The sequence below is a fragment of the Dryas octopetala genome, chromosome 1, assembly GCF_963921425.1.
Source record: "Dryas octopetala chromosome 1, drDryOcto1.1, whole genome shotgun sequence".
Taxonomy (NCBI): domain Eukaryota; kingdom Viridiplantae; phylum Streptophyta; class Magnoliopsida; order Rosales; family Rosaceae; genus Dryas; species Dryas octopetala.
This window is the reverse complement of record NC_141366.1, coordinates 6046959-6068514: the sequence shown is the minus strand read 5'-3', so window position 1 is coordinate 6068514 and position 21556 is coordinate 6046959. Positions and strand designations below refer to the sequence as shown.

Below are 21556 nucleotides of genomic sequence, written 5' to 3'. Positions count from 1 at the left end.
GTGGAAAATCATTCTTGATCTTAAACTTGCGTCGAATTTGCTCAGGTTGCTTTCCTTTAATCATATCCGCAACCTTTTGAAGCAATTGTGCCACCAATTCTTTGATTCTAGATAGTCTGCCACTAATAGGAGATGGTACAGAATCGCTTGATCAACATTAACAAATTTATCGTCCCACTCTTTGAGCTCTTTTTCAGTGACTGTACTCTTTGCGTGCTTGTTGCACCACTCTAATACCTGATAGAATTAGAGCATCTAACCCAAAACTAATTGGCAATGGGTGGAGAGGCCCAAGACTTATAAGCACATATGTTAAGCCTTAGTTTTCCGATGTGGGACATTGCTCCACATTACTCTCAACACGCCCCCGCACGTGTGGCGATATTTTTGAGCCTTACACGTGAACAAATTGTATTGGGTGACGTGGGAGCACGTGTGGCCGTTGGGCCTTACACGCGAATAACCAAGCTCTGATACCATGATAGAATTAGAGCATCCAACCCAAAACCAATTGGCAATGGGTGGAGAGGCCCAAGACTTATAAGCACATATGTTAAGCCTTAGTTTTCCGATGTGGGACATTGCTCCACATTACTCTCAACAATACCATCCCTAGGAATTTGGCGTTCACTTGCACCGGAATGTCGTCCCTGGTACAGTCACCCTCTATCATGTTCTTGATCAATTGAGAAAACCCCACCGCAGCCTCACGACTTCGAATATTTCATTGTCTGAACTCTTCAATGTGATAGCTCGTCTCTGATGAAGACGACATGATGTTGAAGTAATTTGTTATGGAGAAGCGTAAGTGAGAAAGAAGAGAGAACAACTAGAATACTGATGATTGAAAAGAGAGGGTAGAGGTTGAGTCGTATGTATAGCTTCTAGTAGACACCTTTTTCCTAATCCTTGCCCAACAAGTAATGTCTTTCCAAAATAACAACGATTTCTAATCGTGCTCTCCTCCTCGGATAAGGAAAGTGTTTCAAAAATTGAAAAAGATTATAATTTTCTTTCAGAAAATAGGTATGAAATTAAAAGTACGAATTTTGTTGGGATTCTTCTGAGTTTTCACTTCACCAATTTTAAAAGACTGTTTTTCCATTATATACAATTTGGGTTTTGGAATATGAGTTTTCACTTTGGAGTGTTATTATGTTGGTCGAAAAGCAATTATATACAACAATCTCTTGATCAGTCAGTGCTTGAGAATCAACCAAATGAGGAGGTAATTCGCAACTGTATCTAAATTTATTAGCCCTTTTACACTTCAACTCCAACTTCACTTCACCAAAAACCCCTGCAAGAACAATTCCCATCTTTCATATGGTGGAAGCGATTAGCATCTCTTAAAACAATCTCCCTCCTAGATGTCTTGGACATGAACTTGGCCATCTCATGACAGTCACCGCATACACGTAGATTCTTGGTTACCCGTATGGTTCTTCCGCGTGGCAAGTTCAGTATCCCAAATGCTATGGCTAACTTTTCACTATGCCCACACAGAGCCACTTCTTTATCCACCTCATCTGCATTAATCAATGCATACCGCATTTTCGGATAATAGCCTTCTTCCTTCATCTTCAATCTTAATCTCTTCAATAAGGACTCTATCTTTTTGGTTTCTGGGTGTGAACTGTCTCCAGAAACAAAGATATTAACCTTGCCCTTGATCTCTATCCAACTACAGCCTGGATTCTTCTTTAAGCCTCGACGGCCAATCCTTTCCCTCAACTTTTTCACTTCTTCCCACTTTTCAGCCTCTGCATAAATATTTGCTAGTAGTACATAATACCCTGTGTTTTCTGGCTCTAGTTCAAAGACATGTTCCGCGACTTTCTCTGCTAGTTTCACATCATGGTGGATCCTACAACCACAGAGCAAGGAACCCCAGATTGTGGCATCTGGCTCAATGGGCATCATGTCAATAAATTTATATGCCTTGGTTAGATTCCCAGTGCGGGCAAGAAGATCCACCATACAAGCATAGTGCTCTAACTTGGGATCCATGTTGTAATCATTTTTCATAATATCAAAGAATCTCCGTCCTTCATCCAGTAATCCAGAATGACTGCAAGCGTAAAGTATAGAAATGAAGGAAATGCTGTCAGGTTCAATTCCTGCATTTCTCATCTCATTAAAGGCATCAATAGCTTCCCTCCCAAATCCATGCATGCCATATCCAGCAATTATCACAGTCCAAGAGATCAGATCTTTTACAGGAATCATATCAAAAAGTAACCGTGCCAGAACTAGTACCCCACACTTGACATACATGTCAACAAGTGCATTGGCAACATACCGATCCAAAAAGTATCCATTTCTCAATATATGACCATGGATCTCTTGACCTCTGTCTAGAGCTGCTAGGCTGGCACAAGCCGGAAGGACACTGGCAATTGTCATGCTGTCGGGTTTTGACTTCTGTTGCATCTCAGAAAACAGTTTAAGAGCCTCATTGGGAAGACGGTTTCTGGAGTAACCTCCAATCATGGTATTCCATGAGACAACGTCCTTCACAGGCATATGAAAAAAAACCAAGTGAGCATCTTCCATGCTTCCACATTTTGCATACATATCCATGAGAGCATTACAGACAAACAAACTCGAGTCCATGCCTTGTTCCCTAATGTACTTGTGTACATCCTTGCCTTTTTCAAATGAGCCATTACAAGCACATGCATGAAGTATGCTCGTGATTGTATAAACATCTGGGCTAACGCCACTCCTTTCCATTTCACAGAATAGTTTGATTGCCTCATCTGCAAGACCTTCTCGAACATAACCTGCTAACATTGAAGTCCATGACACAACACTTCTTTGACTCATCTTCTGAAAAACTTGAACTGCGTTACTCAGATCGCCACATTTTGAATACATGTCTAGGACGTTATTAGAAAACATGATATCCATGTCAAAACAAGCTTTTATTGCATAAGCATGAACCGCCCTACCCAATGCAAGATTTCCACCGTCTGCACAAGCCATTAGGACATTGACAATTGTAGCCAAATCTAAATCAATTCCCAACGAAAGCATCTGCCTGAAAATCTCAACTCCCTTCTCTGCAAGACCGTTAGACACATACGCACTTATCATTGAATTCCACGATATGATATCTCGATCACTCAATTCATCAAACACCTTACGCGCACTCTCAACTCTTCTATTCTTAAAATAGAAAGCCATTAGAGAATTAACAACTGTGTTATTAGAACCAAAACCCAATTTATACAGATACCCATGAACCCATTCTCCTTCTCTTACATATCCTAGGGATGAAACACACTTCAAAATAGAAGAAAATGTATAAGAATTTGCTTGGATGCCCGACTCTTGCATCTTCCTAAATACATGTACACCTACCCTAAAATTTCGAATCTTTGCATACTCATTGATCATAAGGTTCCAAAGAAAAACCTTTCCATTTGATAGTTTATCGAAAACCCGTCTCGCTTCTCTTAAATCCCCACAATTTACATACATAAAAACAAGTTTTGCACCCACACGTCCATCAAGTACTACTCCATTGTTACAAATAACTGAATGAACCCTTTTACCATCTTGTAGCGACTTAAGTCCAGCACAGAGCTCCAAGGTGGAGCAGTAAGCCTCTACCTCAAGCTCAGTTTTTTGAGACCCGCATACCAATTCCATGGCGTTTTTTAGATTACCCATTTCACAAAATTTGCTAATCTTGGTATTCTTATCTATAATTTTGCCTTTGGCGGGTGTGACAAGGGAGCCCGAGACACGAAAATGGGCACAAGACTTATCCAAATTCCAAGATAACAGAGAGGTTCTCGAAGAGGGCTTGAAGAAGATGAAGCCATTTGAGGGTTTGAAAGACTTTCCCTTACTATCATGGTAAGAGGGAGGAGCGACCCACAACAAGTTTGGTAAGGTTGTGGCCACCATCAACATAGCTCTGTCCCTGTAAACCCAACAAAGCCGCGGGAAAGTTTCAATTAGAACCCAGAAGATAAGTAAGCAATAGGGGGTTTATTAGGAATTAGGAACAGTCTTTATATAACTTTTATTTTTTATTTTTTTTAAAAGGAAAATTTGGCGCGTAGTGTACACACTCCTCAAGAAGTTGTGGACCAGAAAAATCTTGTAGTGAAATAATACCGAACTATATACAAGAGGAAGGAAGTGTCTGAATCTAATCCATTTTAAACACTCAGAATCTTGGACTTCCCAGGAAAATCTCAGAGAAGCCAAATTTGGCAGGACAACATGGGTGCAATTGTTTATCATTATCATTCTGTGCTTCGCTTTCCCACCTTCTTCTCTTTCAGCAAGCAGCCCAAGCTGGGAAAACCCATTTTCTCTCTGAAAGGTATTTGAGTAATCAGGAATTCCACCTTGAAATTTGCAATGGGTTCTTCTTAGAATTGTATTTGGTATCTGTTAGAGAAAGATTCAAGTTGTTTCAAGTATTTTCCTTTCTGGGATTATCGAGTTTGGTTCGCGTGCGTTAAATATGATGATACCCTTGTGATACTCTTGAAGCTCCTGTTCAATTTTAGTAATACCCTTATGAAATTCTCTGACATTGTTACTATTTTTGGTGGACATTTGTGAAATTTTCTTGGTGGACTCTTGTGAAATTTTTGACGTTTCTACTTTCTACCTCACTCTTAACTCAACATTGCTACTATTTTTAGTCAAACACAGTGTATATTATTTCACTTATTATGTTGTTTTTGTTTAGTTCCAACTTCCAAGTAGCGATATAGAATTATCACTCCTCTTTTCATTAGCTTGAACTGAAGTTGGGGTAATCATATAATCATATCAGCAAATGAATTTTTTGTTGCTGGCTACAGACTGAGGGATCATTTTTTGATGCAGCTTCTTAAATTTGGCAGAGATTGCAGATGTGTCTTCACCCTTTGAGCGAAAGGGTCTTCACTTAACTGTTTCCTGCATTGGATCTGAAGGAAATAGAAGAGACCAACCTCGCCGGAGAACGACAAAGAAGGGTGAAAATAAGAAACGTGGATCAGTTGGTAAAAAGTCTAACTCGTCTAACCAGGAAGAGATAATTGCCTTGTTCAGACGAATACAGTCTTCGATTTCAAAAGAAGAGTCTGTAAATGCTAAGAAGATAAATTCCAATTTATCTGAAGATCAGCCCTCTGCTGAGTCGATTCTTAAGGTTCTTAGCGGATCAGGGAAGCCAAAAGGTGATGTTGATGAGTTTCATGCCATCACTTCACTTGCCATGCACAATTATTATTGTTGTTGTTATTGGCAACATTCAATCACATGCACATGTTCAAGTCTCACTTTCAAAGCAAGAAAATGGAGAGTTGGTTTCATTTACAGTGATTAGTGATGAGTGGATTTCTCTTCTTTCACATTATTTCTGAGTCAATTACTATAACTATGGCAGGCAAAGCTACAAACAAGGAACGGGAAAAGGTCTTGACAAATACAAAAGAGCAGCAAATACAGGAGGATAATCCACCAGTTACAGACTTCAAGTTAACACGGCCGCCGTCTAAATTTGTGAAAAGATCCCCAATTCCGTCTTCATCTCCTACAATCCCAAGAGGAAAGTTTTTTGAGCTGAATAATGGAGCATCACCTGCTACGGCTGGAACGGAGGAGTTAGATTTGGTAAGAGTAGAAGAAATGAAACTCCCTGAGCTGAAAGAACTGGCAAGGTCTAGAGGAATTAAAGGTTACTCAAAACTGAAAAAGAGCGAGCTCGTGAAACTGCTTAAGTTCTAAAGCAATGTAAAACCTTGATGATATATGTGTACCAGAGGAGTATGTGTAAGTAGCAGATTAAATGGCACCTTCTTTCTTCAAATGTTGTGTGGTCCTGTCCCTATATATTCCACAAGTACCAGGTAGGTGTAGCAACAAGTCCTCGGAGTGGCTACCAAAGTACTGTGATGGTGTTTAAACTAAAATCTGAATGCCTCAAGCGGCACCAAATGCAATCCTATCACCTTGGGGTTATGCAATCTTTATAGAGGCAAATTAAACGTAGCCACAACACATTCTGGTTGTTTGTTCCCTTTTTGCTTTGTTTCTCTTCCCAAGTTCCAGCCAAAAATAACAAATACTGCATTGCCAGATAGACAATCATTTCTCATTTACTCCATGATAAACCATCTTAAAGACTAAAGAGAACCTACAGGTATATGCATATACACGACCATGGCACTCTTCCGCATGGCCTGTAAGGCAGCTTACCCATAACTTCTGAGCAGCCATTTGATCAAATAAAATTCACAACATATAAGACAGAACAATGACAAAGGGGCGACAGCATAACACATTTAGAGGTCCAGTAGCATGCTAATCATCCAAGTTACAAAGCAATCACAAATTTGCCAAGGGTGGTTTTTAAGCACCAAACCAAGAAAAGAAATATCTGCTCCCATATAATATAATAAGCAACAAGAGTCAAAACAAGAGGGCAGCAGCAAGTTTTAAGATTAAGATTAAAATTACTAGCATAGCTCCTTAAAGGAAATATCAACTCCTGATACACAGAAATTGGTAGAAAGTAAAAGCTTCCCAAAACTAAGACAAAATATCCAAAATTGTTGCGGATCTATCTATTAAACAATTGCTTGGGACTTGTTAAGGATGACTCCTTCATATTTGACCTGGAACCACTTCATTGCATCCTCCTTTGTAACTCTATGCTGAATTCCAACACGGGCCTTGCATCTGCGACGACGGCCCACACGGTACCCTGGGCGCTCTAGAACAACATAGAAGTCCATACCATAAATACCAGTTGAAGGGTCATACCTGAGGTAAGAAGAAAGAAGAGGTTAGTGATGTGAACCAAGTTCAACTGTCACTTAAACTGGTCAGCCTTTCAAGCTGGAGCAACTTCAATTACCAGTAACGATACAAAGTTATTTCTAGATCATTGTTCACTAAGTTCATAATGCATGATATAGCCATCACCCATAATAAAGCTCAAATTAAATCATAACAGAAGTTGTTCTCTTGGCACATATTGAGTTAAAGTAACATAATTTGACATTATCTTTTACTACTATTTCCATATCCTACTGTAAAGCACAAAATGGGATAAATGACAAATTTGAACAAAAGGGCATTTTTATCCAAGCAGATGCTTGACAGAGAATAAAACAAGAAAAAAGAAAATCTGAGATACCACAGGAGGGTGGGCATCTCATTCTCAAGCCAAGAATGCGAGATGCCTTCGGAATTGGATGCATGTTCATACCAAACGCAAGCAGCTCACATTGGGAAATCCTCTAAAGACTTTATACTAAACCCATTTGAAACAAATTAGAGTGAAATCCACACTTAGGAAGCAATGGTTTGGTTAAATAGTGGCACCTGCAGACCTACTATGAGCTAGTGGCTCAGGAAAAAATGAAACTTTTCCAAAGTGAACATAAGCATTAGCTCAATTGTGGTGCAAAACTGCAATGCTATGCTCCTTTAGGCCTCTGGCTCCATTCTTACCCTAGATTGCACACATTTTCTCAACCCATGTCAATCATAAGTTCAAAGAGTGAGCCCCAATCCCACCCAATATGTGGTTGGGACCTTATTTCAAGCTAAACCCAATAAATTTGAACATAAAAGTTTATGAAATTTTGCCAATCTCATATACAAAGTTGAAGGTCAAGCGCAACCCATCCCTAAAATGTCAATTCAACACATTCAATACAGACAACCATTCCACAAGGACAATCACATTAAGTTATGGCAAAGTAAAAATGAAGAAGCACTGACTTGATTCCAAGATCGATGTGCTCCTGAATACCGAATCCAAAGCAGCCAGTGTCACTGAAGTTCCTACGCAAGAGCTCGTATTCCTTGACCTTCAGTCCACTCTCCAGAAGTTGCATTGCCTTGTCGCCCCTCACAGTCACATAGCACGCGATCTTCTCGTTACGCCTGATCCCGAAAGATCGCACTGTGTACCGAGCTGTAGACAATCACAACTCGTAAGTAAAAAAAATCAATAACCAAAAACAAAAAAAAATTGAAGACAACAGAAAAAGCATAGGAACGGAATCTCACCTTTGGAGAAGACAGGGGATTGGCCACTGAGTTGTTCCAAGACCTAGGGCAAGGGGCAAAATCGGAAAAGAAAATTCAGTATCATTCGATTATTATTTTTGTTTAGTGGTAAGTTTTCATGAGAAGGCAAAGGAGAACCTTGGCGGCTCTGGTGAGACGATCACCGCTTTCTCCGACGGAGATGTTGAGGACGAGCTTCTGGACTTTGATCTCCCTCATGGGATTTGCGAGCTTCTTCTCTGACGCCTGAGCATTTGGTATTACATACAGTTAGTTATATACAAAAACAACAACTTCATCAGAACCACAACAACAGAAACAGCACACAAAATCTCACATAATCAAGTAAAGAGCAGAGAGAAATACCATTTTGGTACGAGAGTCAGAGAGTGTGTGGAGTGGAGGAGGCAGCAGAGAATGGAATACAAATAGGAGATGATACTACGACTGATGAGGGTGCTAGGGTTTTTCTTTCTTTCTCAAGTGGGCTCGCTCAGAGCCCAGACTTGAACCCGAGCCATTCGGCTCAGACGTGAGTATCCAACCCAACTAGACTACAAGTTGGCCTTTAGGCCCATAAGGGACATTTGTCACTGGCTAACTAACTACTTGCCACTTTAAGTTCTTAATTTGATCGTCTAAGGACTTTTAGCCGGTATTGAATTTTGGAACAGATAGATACGTGACATCTTATTTTTTATATAAATTTTTAATAGGGCTTATTCCATATAGAAGTTTAACAATCTAAACCATTTATTTTGTAGGTCTCTATTAAAAGATAATTCTTATAAAAAATTGGGTAAATTGAAAATCGTTTACTAGTAGTCAACAAAATAAATATTTGTAGGTGAATGTTGACCATTTAATCTTTGTAGATTAATGATTTTTGATTTACCTAATGTTTTGTAAGATTAATTTTGTAATGGAGACCTAAAATATAGACAGTTTGAATTGTTGAAATTCTATATAGAGTGGGTCTCATTGAAAACTTGTGTCAAAAATAAAATGTCATGAATCCGCCCCCTTTTGAAAATATTTTTTTTGGGTCCCACAATGAGATTTGAATTTAGAATTTACCCAATTACCCCTATCTCCATCTGACTTTATTGCTACTTGAGCTAAAGCTCATAGACATGATGGTTGTCATGGTGACCTACATAGATTCATTTGAAACTTATTAAACATGTAAAATTATTTGCACCCCTTTATCAGTCTTGGTGGTTGATCCCATTCCCATATAGCACCAAAGCTTGCTGGTTAGTCAATCCATCATTCGTGAGTAATTAAGGCAGTTATATAATCTCAGTCTTGCTTTATTTTTTGGACTGTCTTGATTTTACTTGATACACCAACATCTTTAAAAATTTTAACCTACCAAAATTCAAACCAACTAATATCATGGAGTGAAAGAGATTTTAGTTTTCAGCCTATTACCGATGCGGTTTATGTTGACAAAACCAAAGCACATGATACATAACGTGTCCTAATTTTCTTTCTCATCAGCAAAAAGAGTTATTAACAGCTTCGTTTTCTTTGTTTAATTCAGATTGTTGATTGATAACAACTTAATTAGCATCTCATTGTATTAACTCTTCTTTGGCCCCAATGTTATATTCAACGTTTTTTGTATGAGAAATCTCGTTACGTATACAAATACAAATCCCCTTTGTAAAATGGAATAATGGGACTCCAAGAATAACATTCTGCATAATATCAGACTTTGCAGTACTTTCACTTTATATTGATCACTGTCCTTATACATTTGTATGGTTGCTGCCTCCCAAGAAAATAAGAAAAATAGCATCTATGGTTTCTTTGGTGTCCAGTAAACTTGTTCTTCCAAAGTTACATACAAAAGTCGAGTGCATGAATCATAAGTCTTTCTAACCCAGCATTTTGAACTCATGTGCAGCATTTTTCAGAAAATGTCTATGCAATTTAGCTTATTATCACAGATTTACACTAAGGGTGGTATAAAACCAAATTTGTTATACAATATCAAACAGCACACTATTAGTAGTGAACATAAACCACAGGGCACTGATGGCTTTCACTTGTACAATAAAGTCGGCAACAAAGATGGCATGAAAAATGTAGCTCCAAGGAATATGAAATACAACTTCTCCCCTCCTAATTCCATGTCCTGACCAAGTCTTCCAGGAAAAAAAAAAAGTGAATTTAAGCCAAAACCTACATAAAGAATCTAAGAAAATATCACCAGTCACACTGAAAGAAAGCAGCAAATAAGGGCAATCTGGTCCCAAGCTGACAAGATGGCAACTCTCATCATCTGAAACCTAAAATCTTCAGGGCCTATATATAGAAATTAGAAACCCACAGAGTATGTTTACAAGGGAATGGAGGACCGCAAAAACCCATTAAACGGAATGCAGGCTTGAAAGATGATGCAACCGGAGAACCTTAATATTTAATCACACCTTTACTAGAACATATTTACACGTAAAAACCATGGGAGTACAAAAGCTATTACCAGACATGCCATTAAGAAGTTGCAAAATGGCTGTCCCCGCCAACAACCTCCATTCCGCTCTGATGAGTTACTACCAATACCAGAAAATCTACTTTCATTCCACTCCTCCATAAATCTGATATCCCCATGACCTGTAATATTTTTCGCGGTCTCACCACAGATTTCACACACCCTGCATGAATATAAGAAAGGAATCAACATAAATTGTGATATCTGATGCCAGGTTCTTGTACAGAGAAATTCAATGGTTCTACTGACTGTTATAGACTTTAACTTATCTCAGGATTCTCCACAGAGGAAAAATGATACTCCACAGATTATTGTAACAGAAAACAATTTTAAAATCTAACAGAATAACAGAGTTAATTCAAAAGTAGCTACAGCATTTCTTAGTTATTGGAAAAGAAAAATGTCTTTCTCTTGTGTAGCTACCTTGCGGCTATTTCATATCAAATTCACTTTAAACTGGGTTTGGAAACACAAAGAGGGGCAATTGGCAAATAAAAAACTAGAATACCATTTATAAAATAGAACCTATATTTTATCATTTTTCACTTGTTTAATTAACTTTCTCATTAGGGAATCCTGAAATGAGATTTTTGTTAACTAAAAAGACTGAGTTTGAGAACAAAAATGGACAAAAAAAAAGAGCTGCAACACAATTTATTTTATAGAATGAAATCTGATTAGTTGTCACTTACATTATAAGCATTCATGAACGTTTGCTCCACATCACTAATACAGAGATCAATAAGAATATTCACGTTTTGTAATGCCCAGAGTCTTGGTCATACTTAACACTTGTTGGAAGTTAAGTTGAACAAATCAGTAAAAGTTGAGAAAACTTGTCTGTTGTCTTAAGTCCAGATTTCCATGGACATATAAATTAAAATTGAGATCAAAGAAACCAAACGTTATGAGCTCAGGAATATCGAACATTTTACAAGAAAAAAAAGAAAAAGAAAAAAGACGGTCAATATTGCCAAATATAAAATGAAATTCAACACACACAAAACCATGCACACAAACACATAGAAGAATATGCACACACCACTTAGTCACACCCACAAAGCATAAACCATATTGTTGAAGTAAATCTATTATTATAAAGAAATGAGAAAGACAGAGATTGAGAGAGAAAAAAATGGGGGGAAAGAAGGGAACAATTACCTGTTTCCTCTTAGCTTAAACCATGCTTCAGCACAATGAACATGTGCAACACCTAGCTCATCTTTACACCCACAACCAAGATGAATTAAATCCGCAGTGGTAGAACAAGTAGTAGTTCCCATTTTTCTGTCCGGTGATTGATCAGAATTTAAATGGCAAATCCTACAAACCCTTTCCCCCTCCCATTTATCACCAAAGCCTTTACCACTCCCACACTTCACATCAATCACATATGAATCCTCGTCTGCTTCGGGCACCTTCATTTTTGACTTTTCCGCCAATGCCTTACTCGAGCCCAGCTCATCAACCTTTGCAACCAACTTTCCATTATCTCCAATAACACGCACAGCCTCGTCAGAATTAGTGACAACCACAGTCTCAGACACATTTCCATCAACCAAATTGTTTGAATTCTTAGTAGTTCCTTGCTCAACTGGACTGGGCACCTCACCACTACCACACTGGTCACATTCCTCCTTATCATTCAGGCTCTCAAACCCTTCCACTCCTGCCTTTTCAGACCCCAATTCACTACCCAATGCCTTCAAACCTTCATTTTTCCCAATAACACAGGCCGCCTCTTTGGATTCAATCACAATGACAGTCTCAACAACCGACCAAACAACAGAATTTCTCGATTTCTCACTCGTCCTTTGATCAACTCCACCGAATACCTCACCACTACCATGCAGATTATGTGCCCCTGCATCCATTGCTCGAAAAAACTGTCTCCAGCCTCCAAAAGGTTCAAACTTTCACTAACACCCGGCAATAATATACACCCAATTACATAACCCAGTTCCAAAATTTGACCAAAAACTGACACCAACAGTTTACACGCAAATCCAATTGGATAACCACCATTCTTATCTCTTTAAAACATAAACAAAGTGATCAAACTGAAAGTGATTAAACGAGAACACCGAATGAACCACTGAATGCGTGTAGATACAGTAATCTCCAATCGTCAAACAATGGAAATTTTAACGACTGAATAAATAAAAAATTGAAAGGAAAAAAGAAAAACTCGACAGCCAAAAACTTCTGAGAAATACCCAAACCTTTTCTCTGCATAGACCAGTCCAATTCCACGGGAAGGAGCTGCAATCAGTAGCCAGAGTTGCAGTTGTAATTCTAAGATATACTAAAATATGCGGAAATTCAGATCTAGAGTATGACTTTTATCCAATTTAAAACTACATCAAGTGTGTGCGATTTCATTTCCTAGGAATTGGGTCCTAAATTTATTATATAATGTATATATAGGGAACAGTATGAGCTTGGTGACCAATGGAAAGTTGGAAACTAAAAACTTAAAATGTATTGTTTAAGATTAAAACGGTTGATTAATGTGTTTGTTGTGAAGAAGAAGATAAGGGCTTGAATTGGATTGCATAAATCGCTATCTACTAATTATTATTTGTATGCAGGTGCAGACAATTACACAGCTTTTTCTTTTGCAAGTTTATTTGTTAATATTATTTAGGCTCAAGTACATGACCACTTGGGAAGAGTAAAAGCGTGAATTCTCAATACATCATTTAGTCACTTATAATATTTAAGTATATGTAATATATTTATAGGCATATTGATACTTAAAATATAATAATTTATAAAAAGGTCCGTTGATTTTAGGTACCAAATTATAATATTTTTTCATTTTAACTACTAAAACATTTATGTCATTTTACTTTAGGTACTAAATTTCAGTTTATGTACCAATTTTAAAAAACATGGTTATATCGAGCTGTGACTGTCTAACAGTCATAACTTTTTTATTGATATGTTGTTTTTTCAATATTTGCAAGGCTTAAACTTTACTGTTTAGTCTTTGAGTTATATGACTTCATCCCTCAAGCCTAACTCAAAAGTATTAAACTCTTAAAAATTTAAATTTTTATAAATTTGAAACAGTCACAGTTTAATCACAACTGTGATTGCTCGACAGTCACAACTATATAACAAACTAATTTGTGACCTAATCCAAAATGTCTTACTCTAGGTTAGTACCTAAACTAAAAAAAATTAGTGGCTTGGTGCTTTATTGAAAAACTATTGATATTTGGTATTTAATCCTAATTTTCTATTTATAAAATTATAATTTGTATTCTACATCATAACCTTATACACTAAACCATAAAGTCTGAAATCTTATACTTTAAAAATTAACCATATACTCTAATAATTTTAGTATACAAATTATAAATTATAGTTTTGGACTTTTAGTAATATGTTTACAATATAGAAACTATAAATTATATAAAATATAAAATAGTAAAATTTTTAGACTTTTTGCAATGATAATATTTAAATAGAGATCTAAAATAATATCTAAAAAAAATGATATATAAAATATATTTAATTTTATAAATTATTATATTTCAAGTATCAGTATGCCTATAAATATATTGCATGTACTTAAATTTCATAAATGGTTAAGTGGTGTAGTGAGAATTCATATTTTGACTTTCCTTACAAAGTTATGGGTTCAAACCCCAACATATACAAAAAACACTTTACATCTTTTTTATTCAATATATATAACTTTTATATAATATAAAATATATAAATAGTCCGGTTCAGTTTGGTTTTTTTGTCAACCCGATTTTGTCTACCACTTTGTATGTTTTTTGTTAGTTCATAGACCAACTTAAAATGAACCCTATAATTAATAGGAAAATTTGAAATATTTTATAATTCGTAGATCAATTTAAAATAAATCCTATAATTGGTGGATATAAATATACTTGAGTCTATTATTTATGTAGAAAGAATTGATAATTTCCATTTGGCATGGATTTTGGCCTTTTGGGTTACGTTTTGAATGGGTAATCTTGTGACTTGTGACTTGTGACTTGTGACTTGTGAGTGGGATTGTGTGTGTGTTACAGTGTCTGTGCCGCGACTTAAGGAATCAGAGGAATGTACAAGGTGAGAGAGAGGTTTCAGAATTTCAATGGTTTTGGGGTTCTATAGTATGTGGGTTGGTTGGCTGTGCACAAATATGTATATTTTGATTCGGTAGCAACTCAATATGTGCTTCTCATCACAAAAATATGTGATCATATAGAAAAAGAAAAAATATCTTAATATCTTAGACCGTATATGTTTTTCTCTCACAATTACTTTACTACGTAATTAATATAAAATAAATTTTTAAAGCTAATGCATATTGTGTGAAGTCTGAAAATATGAGTTAGAATTCTAATAAAGTTGAAGTTTTTATCCCTTTCAATGTAATAGAAAAAGCTCATATGAATTAGTATTGTTGTTTGAATCAACCTTTTCGCCTATTTAGACTTTTACTAGGGATATACTTAATTATTTCCAATGTCAGGAAATACCACATGCATGATGCATGTTAATATATCATCAAAATTTATTATAAGATAACTTTGGCTCAAATTTCATTAATTGGGTTGCAATAATGCACATGGGTATTATAAGGTATGGTGCATCATGAAATATAAGTTTACAAAATGTAGAAAAAGGTGAGTGGCTAATAATAGGTTAGGTTTGAAACTTTGCATCATAATTTGATGGGGGTGGATTCATATTTTGATACAAATTTTCAATGGAGACATGTTATATAAAATTTCAACAATTCGAACCGTCTATTATTTAGGTTTCTATTAAAAATTATCTTTATAAAAAAATTAGGTAAATTAAAAATCATTTACCTACAAATATTTAATGATCAACAAAATAAACACTTAAAATATTAGTCATTTAATCTTACATGCTAAATGGTTTCCGATTTGCCTAATATCATTTTATTTTTTGCAAGAATATCCTTTAATGAAAACCTAAAAAATAAACGGTTCGGATATTTAAAATCTTATGTGGAGTAAGTCTCATTGAAAATTTGTGTCAAAAATAAAATGCCATAAATCCTTACAACGAGCCAATGAGTATTAACAGTGACCCATGCAATATCTGCAACCGATACAGTTAACATTGTAAAACACTTGCAAGGCTACAACCCAGAAGAGACAGACTGTTGAAGGAGTCAAATAAATGTTCAATTCTATTAACCAATTGGGTATGATAACTTTACTTCAACGGAACACTACCTATTTCTTCTCAGTATATATCCTTATTTATAATTTCCTGTGATATGGAGAGTTTGTAGAAGAGAAGATAAGTATGACTAGGTGACAAGTAAGGTGAAAGGGGATTTATATTAAGTTGAGACTCAAAACAACATATGAGTATTGACACAAGATCAACACAGAAATTAAACCATGTAGTTTTGGCCATATGTGTCTTTTTCTTTTGATCTTTTAACTTGTATTCTTTTGGAGGGAGAGGGGATAAAGTGTGAACAAAATGAATGGAAGAGTTAGTGGTCATATAATGTGATAATACCATTTCTCCAGCAGACACAAAACACACCATTTAAAGTTCCTAAAGAGACATATCTGGTTAAGACATACTCACATACAGCACCTGCAATAATTGCAAAGATTACTCAGTCAAATTGGGTACCACAAAAAATGTTATAATCTCAACGACTCAGATCAATGCAATTCATGGAATGTACTGTAGAACAGAAGATAATGGGATGACAGGTATATGTTGACCAAGGCCATGAAAATTCTGCAGGTGAATCCTGTGTAAACCCAACACGTATACACCCAACCCAGATGATGTATAAAGAAGGTTGGCCCTACAGGCACTCACCCACCAAATTAGTGTTGTACACGCCAACCCTAATAAAGAACAAAGACTATGACCTTAATTGAGAACGAAACTAAGGGCTGGCACATGTGCAGACAGTGCTGTGCCAACACATCTTATGTGGTACAACTTACAATTAATAGGTTCTTTCTTCCAAGGGTCTCAATCATTGGTAGGTCCTTTAGAAAGGGTCTATGTTATCATTTGAATTGGCTATCTATTGCAATGCAGAGAAAAGCTTTCATTAGATTGTTTTATATATTATGTCTGTCTCTCTCATGATTACATGATAAATTATGTAATGAAATAAATAAATACATGAGACATGGGACGTATAAGACCGTCTCATGATAGTTTTTCTCATCCATTGCACCATCACTCTAGTCACACCATCGTAAAGAAACAATAACTCTGTTATATAGTATCCCAATAAAATGCAAAATTCATTTACAGTTGCATACTATGATGGGTGCAATTGATATTTGCTTGTTACCGAGGTCCTGAAAGCTCAATAGCTTCAATGATGAAAGAAGACTCTTGATTAACATCACTAGAATTCCTGGAGAAAGCACAAGCCCTGGCCTCACAAAGGTTGGTTCCACCTAGTGATTCCTCTGTTGTTTGTCCTGATTCACCAACAAGGCCTTCCAAAACCTTCAAGACCTCTGACATCTTCGGCCGAAGGTTGGGACTTGACAGAGTACACTGCAGAGCCAACTCCACAGATTTTTCCAGCTCTATTGCATCAAAACATCCTTTAAGATCCCTGTCCACTAGCACTTCCAGCCTCTTCTCCTCATGTAAGGTTCTAACCTGCATTGTTTGAACAATGTGCGAAAATTGTGAAAAGGAAGCATAAACTGAGACAAAAAAAAAAATACTAACAAGAAAAGAATTTGCGGCTTTAGAATTAGCACGGACTTGACAACTTTGCATGAGAGATAGACCACACACAAAAAAAAAAAAAAAAAAACAGAAAAAACATGTAAAACTACATACCCAATCAAGAATCATTCCCTTCTGAACTTGACCATTTCCAGCATCTAATGCCTTTTGCCCTGTTATGAGTTCTAGAAGCAGTATGCCAAATCCAAAAACATCAGTTTTTTCAGAAGACTGTCCTGTTGAGAGATATTCTGGTGCTATGTGTCCTACAGTGCCCCGCACTGCAGTAGTGACATGTGACTCCCTCCGATCTAACAGCTTAGCAAGACCAAAATCCCCAACTACAGCTTCAAAACTTTCATCCAATAAAATGTTTGCAGCTTTGACATCCCTGTGAATAATTTTTGGATTACACTGTTCATGCAAGTATACAAGTCCACGGGCAGCCCCAAGGGCAATACACAGTCTTCTGTTCCAATCCAATGATGGTTTTTCTCGACAAGTGTCTGCTAATAAGCATCAAATCATAAGGAACAAATAGTGAAGAAATAAAATTAATAAGCTACTGAGGTATACTTTTAAATTTAATGAGAACACAAATGCATTAAAAATAGAAAAACGTCAATTAAGATACAGGGTAAAAAATCCAACCATGAATTGAATTGAATTTTGCTACATGTACATACGGAAGTCTAGAATGTTTTATTTATTAAAGAACAGAGATTTTAATGTGAGAAGAAATACAGCAGTATCTTCTGAAATAATTTCTGAATCAGGATAACTAATGGATTGAGATTTATTTTCAAACATAATGAAAAGTTGAGACATACTAGTAAATAGTAATATATCAAATATTATTTTTATGCATGTAAACCTCAAAATAATACATGTCCTACTTCATGAAATGGATTTGTGTGTGTGTATGTGAGTCTGAGAGAGAGATGCACGTGAAAGCAACAAGATGAAACAGACCTCTCAAACGGTCAGCAACACTCCCATTTGGCATATAAGGATAAACAAGCAACCTCTCGTTCGATGTCATACAAAATCCATACAACCGTAAAAGGTTTCGGTGCAAAGCCAAGCCGATCATTTCAACTTCAGTTTGAAACTGCACTTCTCCAGTGAAATTTGGATCTCTCAGTCTCTTAACTGCCACAACTGTTCTATTTGGAAGACATCCTTTATAAACGACTCCATATCCACCTTGTCCTAGGATGTTTTTGGAACTGAAATTGCTCGTAGCATGTTGCAACTCACGATAGGAAAACCTCTTCAGATGACTAATATCAAATTCATAATCTTGCTGCACTGCAAATATGAATCACAATATCTTAAGATAAATATCGTCATGTATATGGTCGATAAAGCGAGTTAGGGACTAGTACATACCATAAGATGTAAAGAGAAGACGAGACCTGTACCAATGCACCCAACAGACAAGCAGCATAACAGAAATGACGAATGTGCAACTAATGCCTACAGCAACAGAAAGCACCCAACGGTGATGGCCACTGACTTTCTGCGGTGAACCTGTGTCTGCAAGTAAATTATTAGGAATATGTATCTGTATCTAATGACGTGCACAATACAACATGTATTTGAGAGGTTGAATTTACGTTACCATTTACTGGTTTTGAGATACCCATGCAGATTTGTGCCGAGTCTGCTGAAGAAGGATTGCAAAGAAAAATGTTCCCTGTAACACTGCAATGAAACATGTACACTCTCAAACAGATGAAATCACATAAGGTAGCTAGCTATATGTTGGAGACTATTTTCAGTTTTAACATTATAAAACAAAATCAATGACCTCACCTGAAGCCCTTTGCCAGAATTTTTGGAGTGGGACCACTAAGATTATTAAACGATAAATCCCTGTGCAATAGAGTTAATAAAAAAATTTAAAATCACTTTAAACAATCCAGAAATTAAAAAACACAGTTACAAATGATGTAACACATACAAGAATGAAAGACCTGTGAGATCGGCAACAAGTCTAGGAATTTGACCACTTAACTTATTTCTACTAAGCCTCCTGAAAAACTTGGCATGGAAATGGTTTCAAGCACAAATGGTTAGAAGGAAACAATGCTAAAACCATAGCAAACATCGAATTAGAATCACCAAAAATAACAGTGCCCCATCAATTGTAAGCCCTACTCACAAGTAACTTAGATGAGTAAGAAACCCCAAAGAGCTCGGAATGTCTCCAGAAAACTGGTTACCCGAAAGGTCAAGAGTTTGAAGCTCTGAGAGCTTCCCTATCTCAGGTGGGATAGGACCAGATAACTGATTGTTTTGTAACAACCTGTAATTGAAGAAACTAGAAGCATAAATTAACAAGTCATAACTGCAAGGGAAGTATACTTTTTCTTTCCCCTTGCAGGTAATGCTCATGAAGATTCACATTTCAATTTCTTTCACTATTGCAATCAACAAGATTCAGAATAATATATTCCCTTACATGTACACAATTACAAAAAGAAAGAAAAAAATTCCTATAACCAGGCCTCCTAAAACACTTGAAATTGCCCTAGTGTTCCAAAAGTTCTCAACCTAAAAAGTACTCTACATTGTTATGAAGCATGTTTGAACTGAAATCATTCTTGGATTTTTCACTTGGATTTTGATTCAAGTCACCAAATTAATTTATTTTTTTAACATTACTATGTATTGAATGACAATTAAAGAAGAGCTGACTACATGATCAAAGAAAAACCAAATTGTTCCACAAGAGAGAATACATTTGGAGTGGCAATCAAACTCATTCAGAAATACACAAAGAAAGGGGCTTACAGTGTCCGAAGGTGACTCAAATTCCCAATACTCGGCGAAAGCATTCCCGATAAACCCGTGCTGGCCATTTCACTAAAAAAAATAATAGCATAGAATCCCATTTCGAGTTTAGCTAGACATGCATACCAGTAATAGACAACCCAATTGCATAAATCATAGCTTGAAAGAAACCTCTGGTTCAAAATACCCGCTATATGCTTATTAAGAACACATCATTTGTTTTTTGTTTAATTGATTTCCAAATAACAAAAATGTACCATCCAATGCTTTGCAAGCTATCTTTCCCATTCGATTTTCTTGACAAACAAATAGAGAATAATATATGATGGAGATTGAAGAATGAGGAACACTTACAGGGAGATTACAGAGCCCTCAGGAGAGCAACCGACCATGTACCAAGTGCATGGATCAACGGAGTTTATGTCCCACCCATCCATCACAAGCAACTCATCCTTCATCTCTCTCTTCACTGCCATTAATGCAGCCACTGAACCACGCAAAAATAGGAACAGTAGACATATACTTCATCATGTATCATAAAATAAAAAATAAAATAAAAATGGAAAATGGATTTTGGTTTTAAATCTTGAAGGGCCAGACCTTCATAGTTGACACCCTTGGGAGAGAGAAGACTGTCAGAGGCTGCAACCAATGGCATACACAAGTAGAAGAAGCAAAACCCAAAAAGCAGCTTTACATGTTTCTTTTCCATTTTTAACAGAAAAAAAGAGGCCAGCGAAAAAAGCAAAGCAGGAAGCAGACAACTAGTTATGGCAACTTTTTACTGCTAATGCAGAGAGTCAAAGATTGTTTGTGCTTTGATTGAACCACTTCTCCTTTGTTTCTTTGTTTCTTTGTTTCTTTGTTTCTTTGTTTCGAATCTACTCAGACTACTCCTCTTTACCTCGAAAACCATTATAAATAAAATAATTATAAAACAAAAAGAAAACTTGGTTTAAGATCGTAAGACCAGGAACGCAGCTCGAGATTTGGGAAGTGACAGAGATTGTCTCCCACAGTAGTAAGATAATTGAGGGTTCTGTGTGGTTGGCTTTAGGATTATGGTGCATGTTATTGTGTTTTGGACGTTGGATTTGTAGACTTGGTTGGATGGACGGCGTGAATGTCAATGGAAGACTGCGAGTGTAGGTGGGTTCTTAGTGTTCCGTTTTGAGTAGAGAAGTAACGTAAATGGTTAAATACAAAAATAGTTTATGAACTTTACAGTAAATTTCAATTTGATCTATTAACTATAAAAAGTATCAATTTGGTCCATAAATTTTTTAAGTTGTACCAAAGTAGTACAAACGTTAACTTCCATTAACTTTCAAAGGCATTTTAGTTCATTCATCACATTTACATGTGACCAATTCCGTTAATTTTTTGATGTAAGTTAACATTTGTACTGCTTTGATATAATTTGAAAAGTTCGTTGACTAAATTAACACTTTTTATAATTAGTAGACCAAATTAAAATTTATTGTAAAATTCGTA

At 36.3% G+C, this 21556-nt stretch overlaps 5 protein-coding genes across 6 annotated transcripts; 1 reads left to right on the top strand and 4 right to left on the bottom strand.

Moving 5' to 3' along the window:
- Positions 1 to 1120: 1120 nt before the first annotated feature.
- Positions 1121 to 3973, bottom strand: DOT4 (Pentatricopeptide repeat (PPR) superfamily protein). Its single transcript, XM_086238822.1, has one exon. It carries the CDS (start codon positions 3922 to 3924, stop codon positions 1288 to 1290), a length of 2637 nt encoding a protein of 878 aa, XP_086094948.1. The 5' UTR covers positions 3925 to 3973; the 3' UTR covers positions 1121 to 1287.
- A 205-nt stretch (positions 3974 to 4178) lies between these two features.
- LOC147296989 (Rho termination factor) lies at positions 4179 to 6033 on the top strand. The gene is made up of 3 exons (XM_086238881.1): positions 4179 to 4342; positions 4875 to 5192; positions 5402 to 6033. The coding sequence occupies exons 1-3, from the start codon at positions 4240 to 4242 to the stop codon at positions 5740 to 5742; spliced, it is 762 nt and encodes a 253-aa protein (XP_086095007.1). The 5' UTR covers positions 4179 to 4239; the 3' UTR covers positions 5743 to 6033.
- A 349-nt stretch (positions 6034 to 6382) lies between these two features.
- On the bottom strand, positions 6383 to 8550 carry LOC147296988 (large ribosomal subunit protein uL5). Its single transcript, XM_086238889.1, has 5 exons — positions 8404 to 8550; positions 8176 to 8283; positions 8038 to 8080; positions 7747 to 7942; positions 6383 to 6780 (listed from the first exon to the last, which is right to left on the bottom strand). Exons 1-5 carry the CDS (start codon positions 8404 to 8406, stop codon positions 6585 to 6587), a joined length of 546 nt encoding a protein of 181 aa, XP_086095015.1. The 5' UTR covers positions 8407 to 8550; the 3' UTR covers positions 6383 to 6584.
- Positions 8551 to 9798: 1248 nt separating this feature from the next.
- LOC147296987 (RING/FYVE/PHD zinc finger superfamily protein) lies at positions 9799 to 13032 on the bottom strand. The gene is made up of 2 exons (XM_086238872.1): positions 11699 to 13032; positions 9799 to 10700 (listed from the first exon to the last, which is right to left on the bottom strand). Exons 1-2 carry the CDS (start codon positions 12409 to 12411, stop codon positions 10481 to 10483), a joined length of 933 nt encoding a protein of 310 aa, XP_086094998.1. The 5' UTR covers positions 12412 to 13032; the 3' UTR covers positions 9799 to 10480.
- A 3612-nt stretch (positions 13033 to 16644) lies between these two features.
- Positions 16645 to 20802, bottom strand: LOC147296986 (Leucine-rich repeat protein kinase family protein). Of its 2 annotated transcripts, none has more exons than XM_086238864.1 (11): positions 20663 to 20802; positions 20417 to 20549; positions 20063 to 20134; positions 19431 to 19574; positions 19230 to 19301; positions 19082 to 19141; positions 18888 to 18970; positions 18656 to 18802; positions 18236 to 18574; positions 17378 to 17769; positions 16645 to 17191 (listed from the first exon to the last, which is right to left on the bottom strand). In XM_086238864.1, the coding sequence occupies exons 1-11, from the start codon at positions 20772 to 20774 to the stop codon at positions 16868 to 16870; spliced, it is 1878 nt and encodes a 625-aa protein (XP_086094990.1). In that variant the 5' UTR covers positions 20775 to 20802; the 3' UTR covers positions 16645 to 16867. The 2 variants fall into 2 exon arrangements, with proteins under 2 accessions (XP_086094990.1, XP_086094991.1); XM_086238865.1 differs by having other exon boundaries at positions 18656 to 18796.
- Between the last annotated feature and the right edge of the window lie 754 nt (positions 20803 to 21556).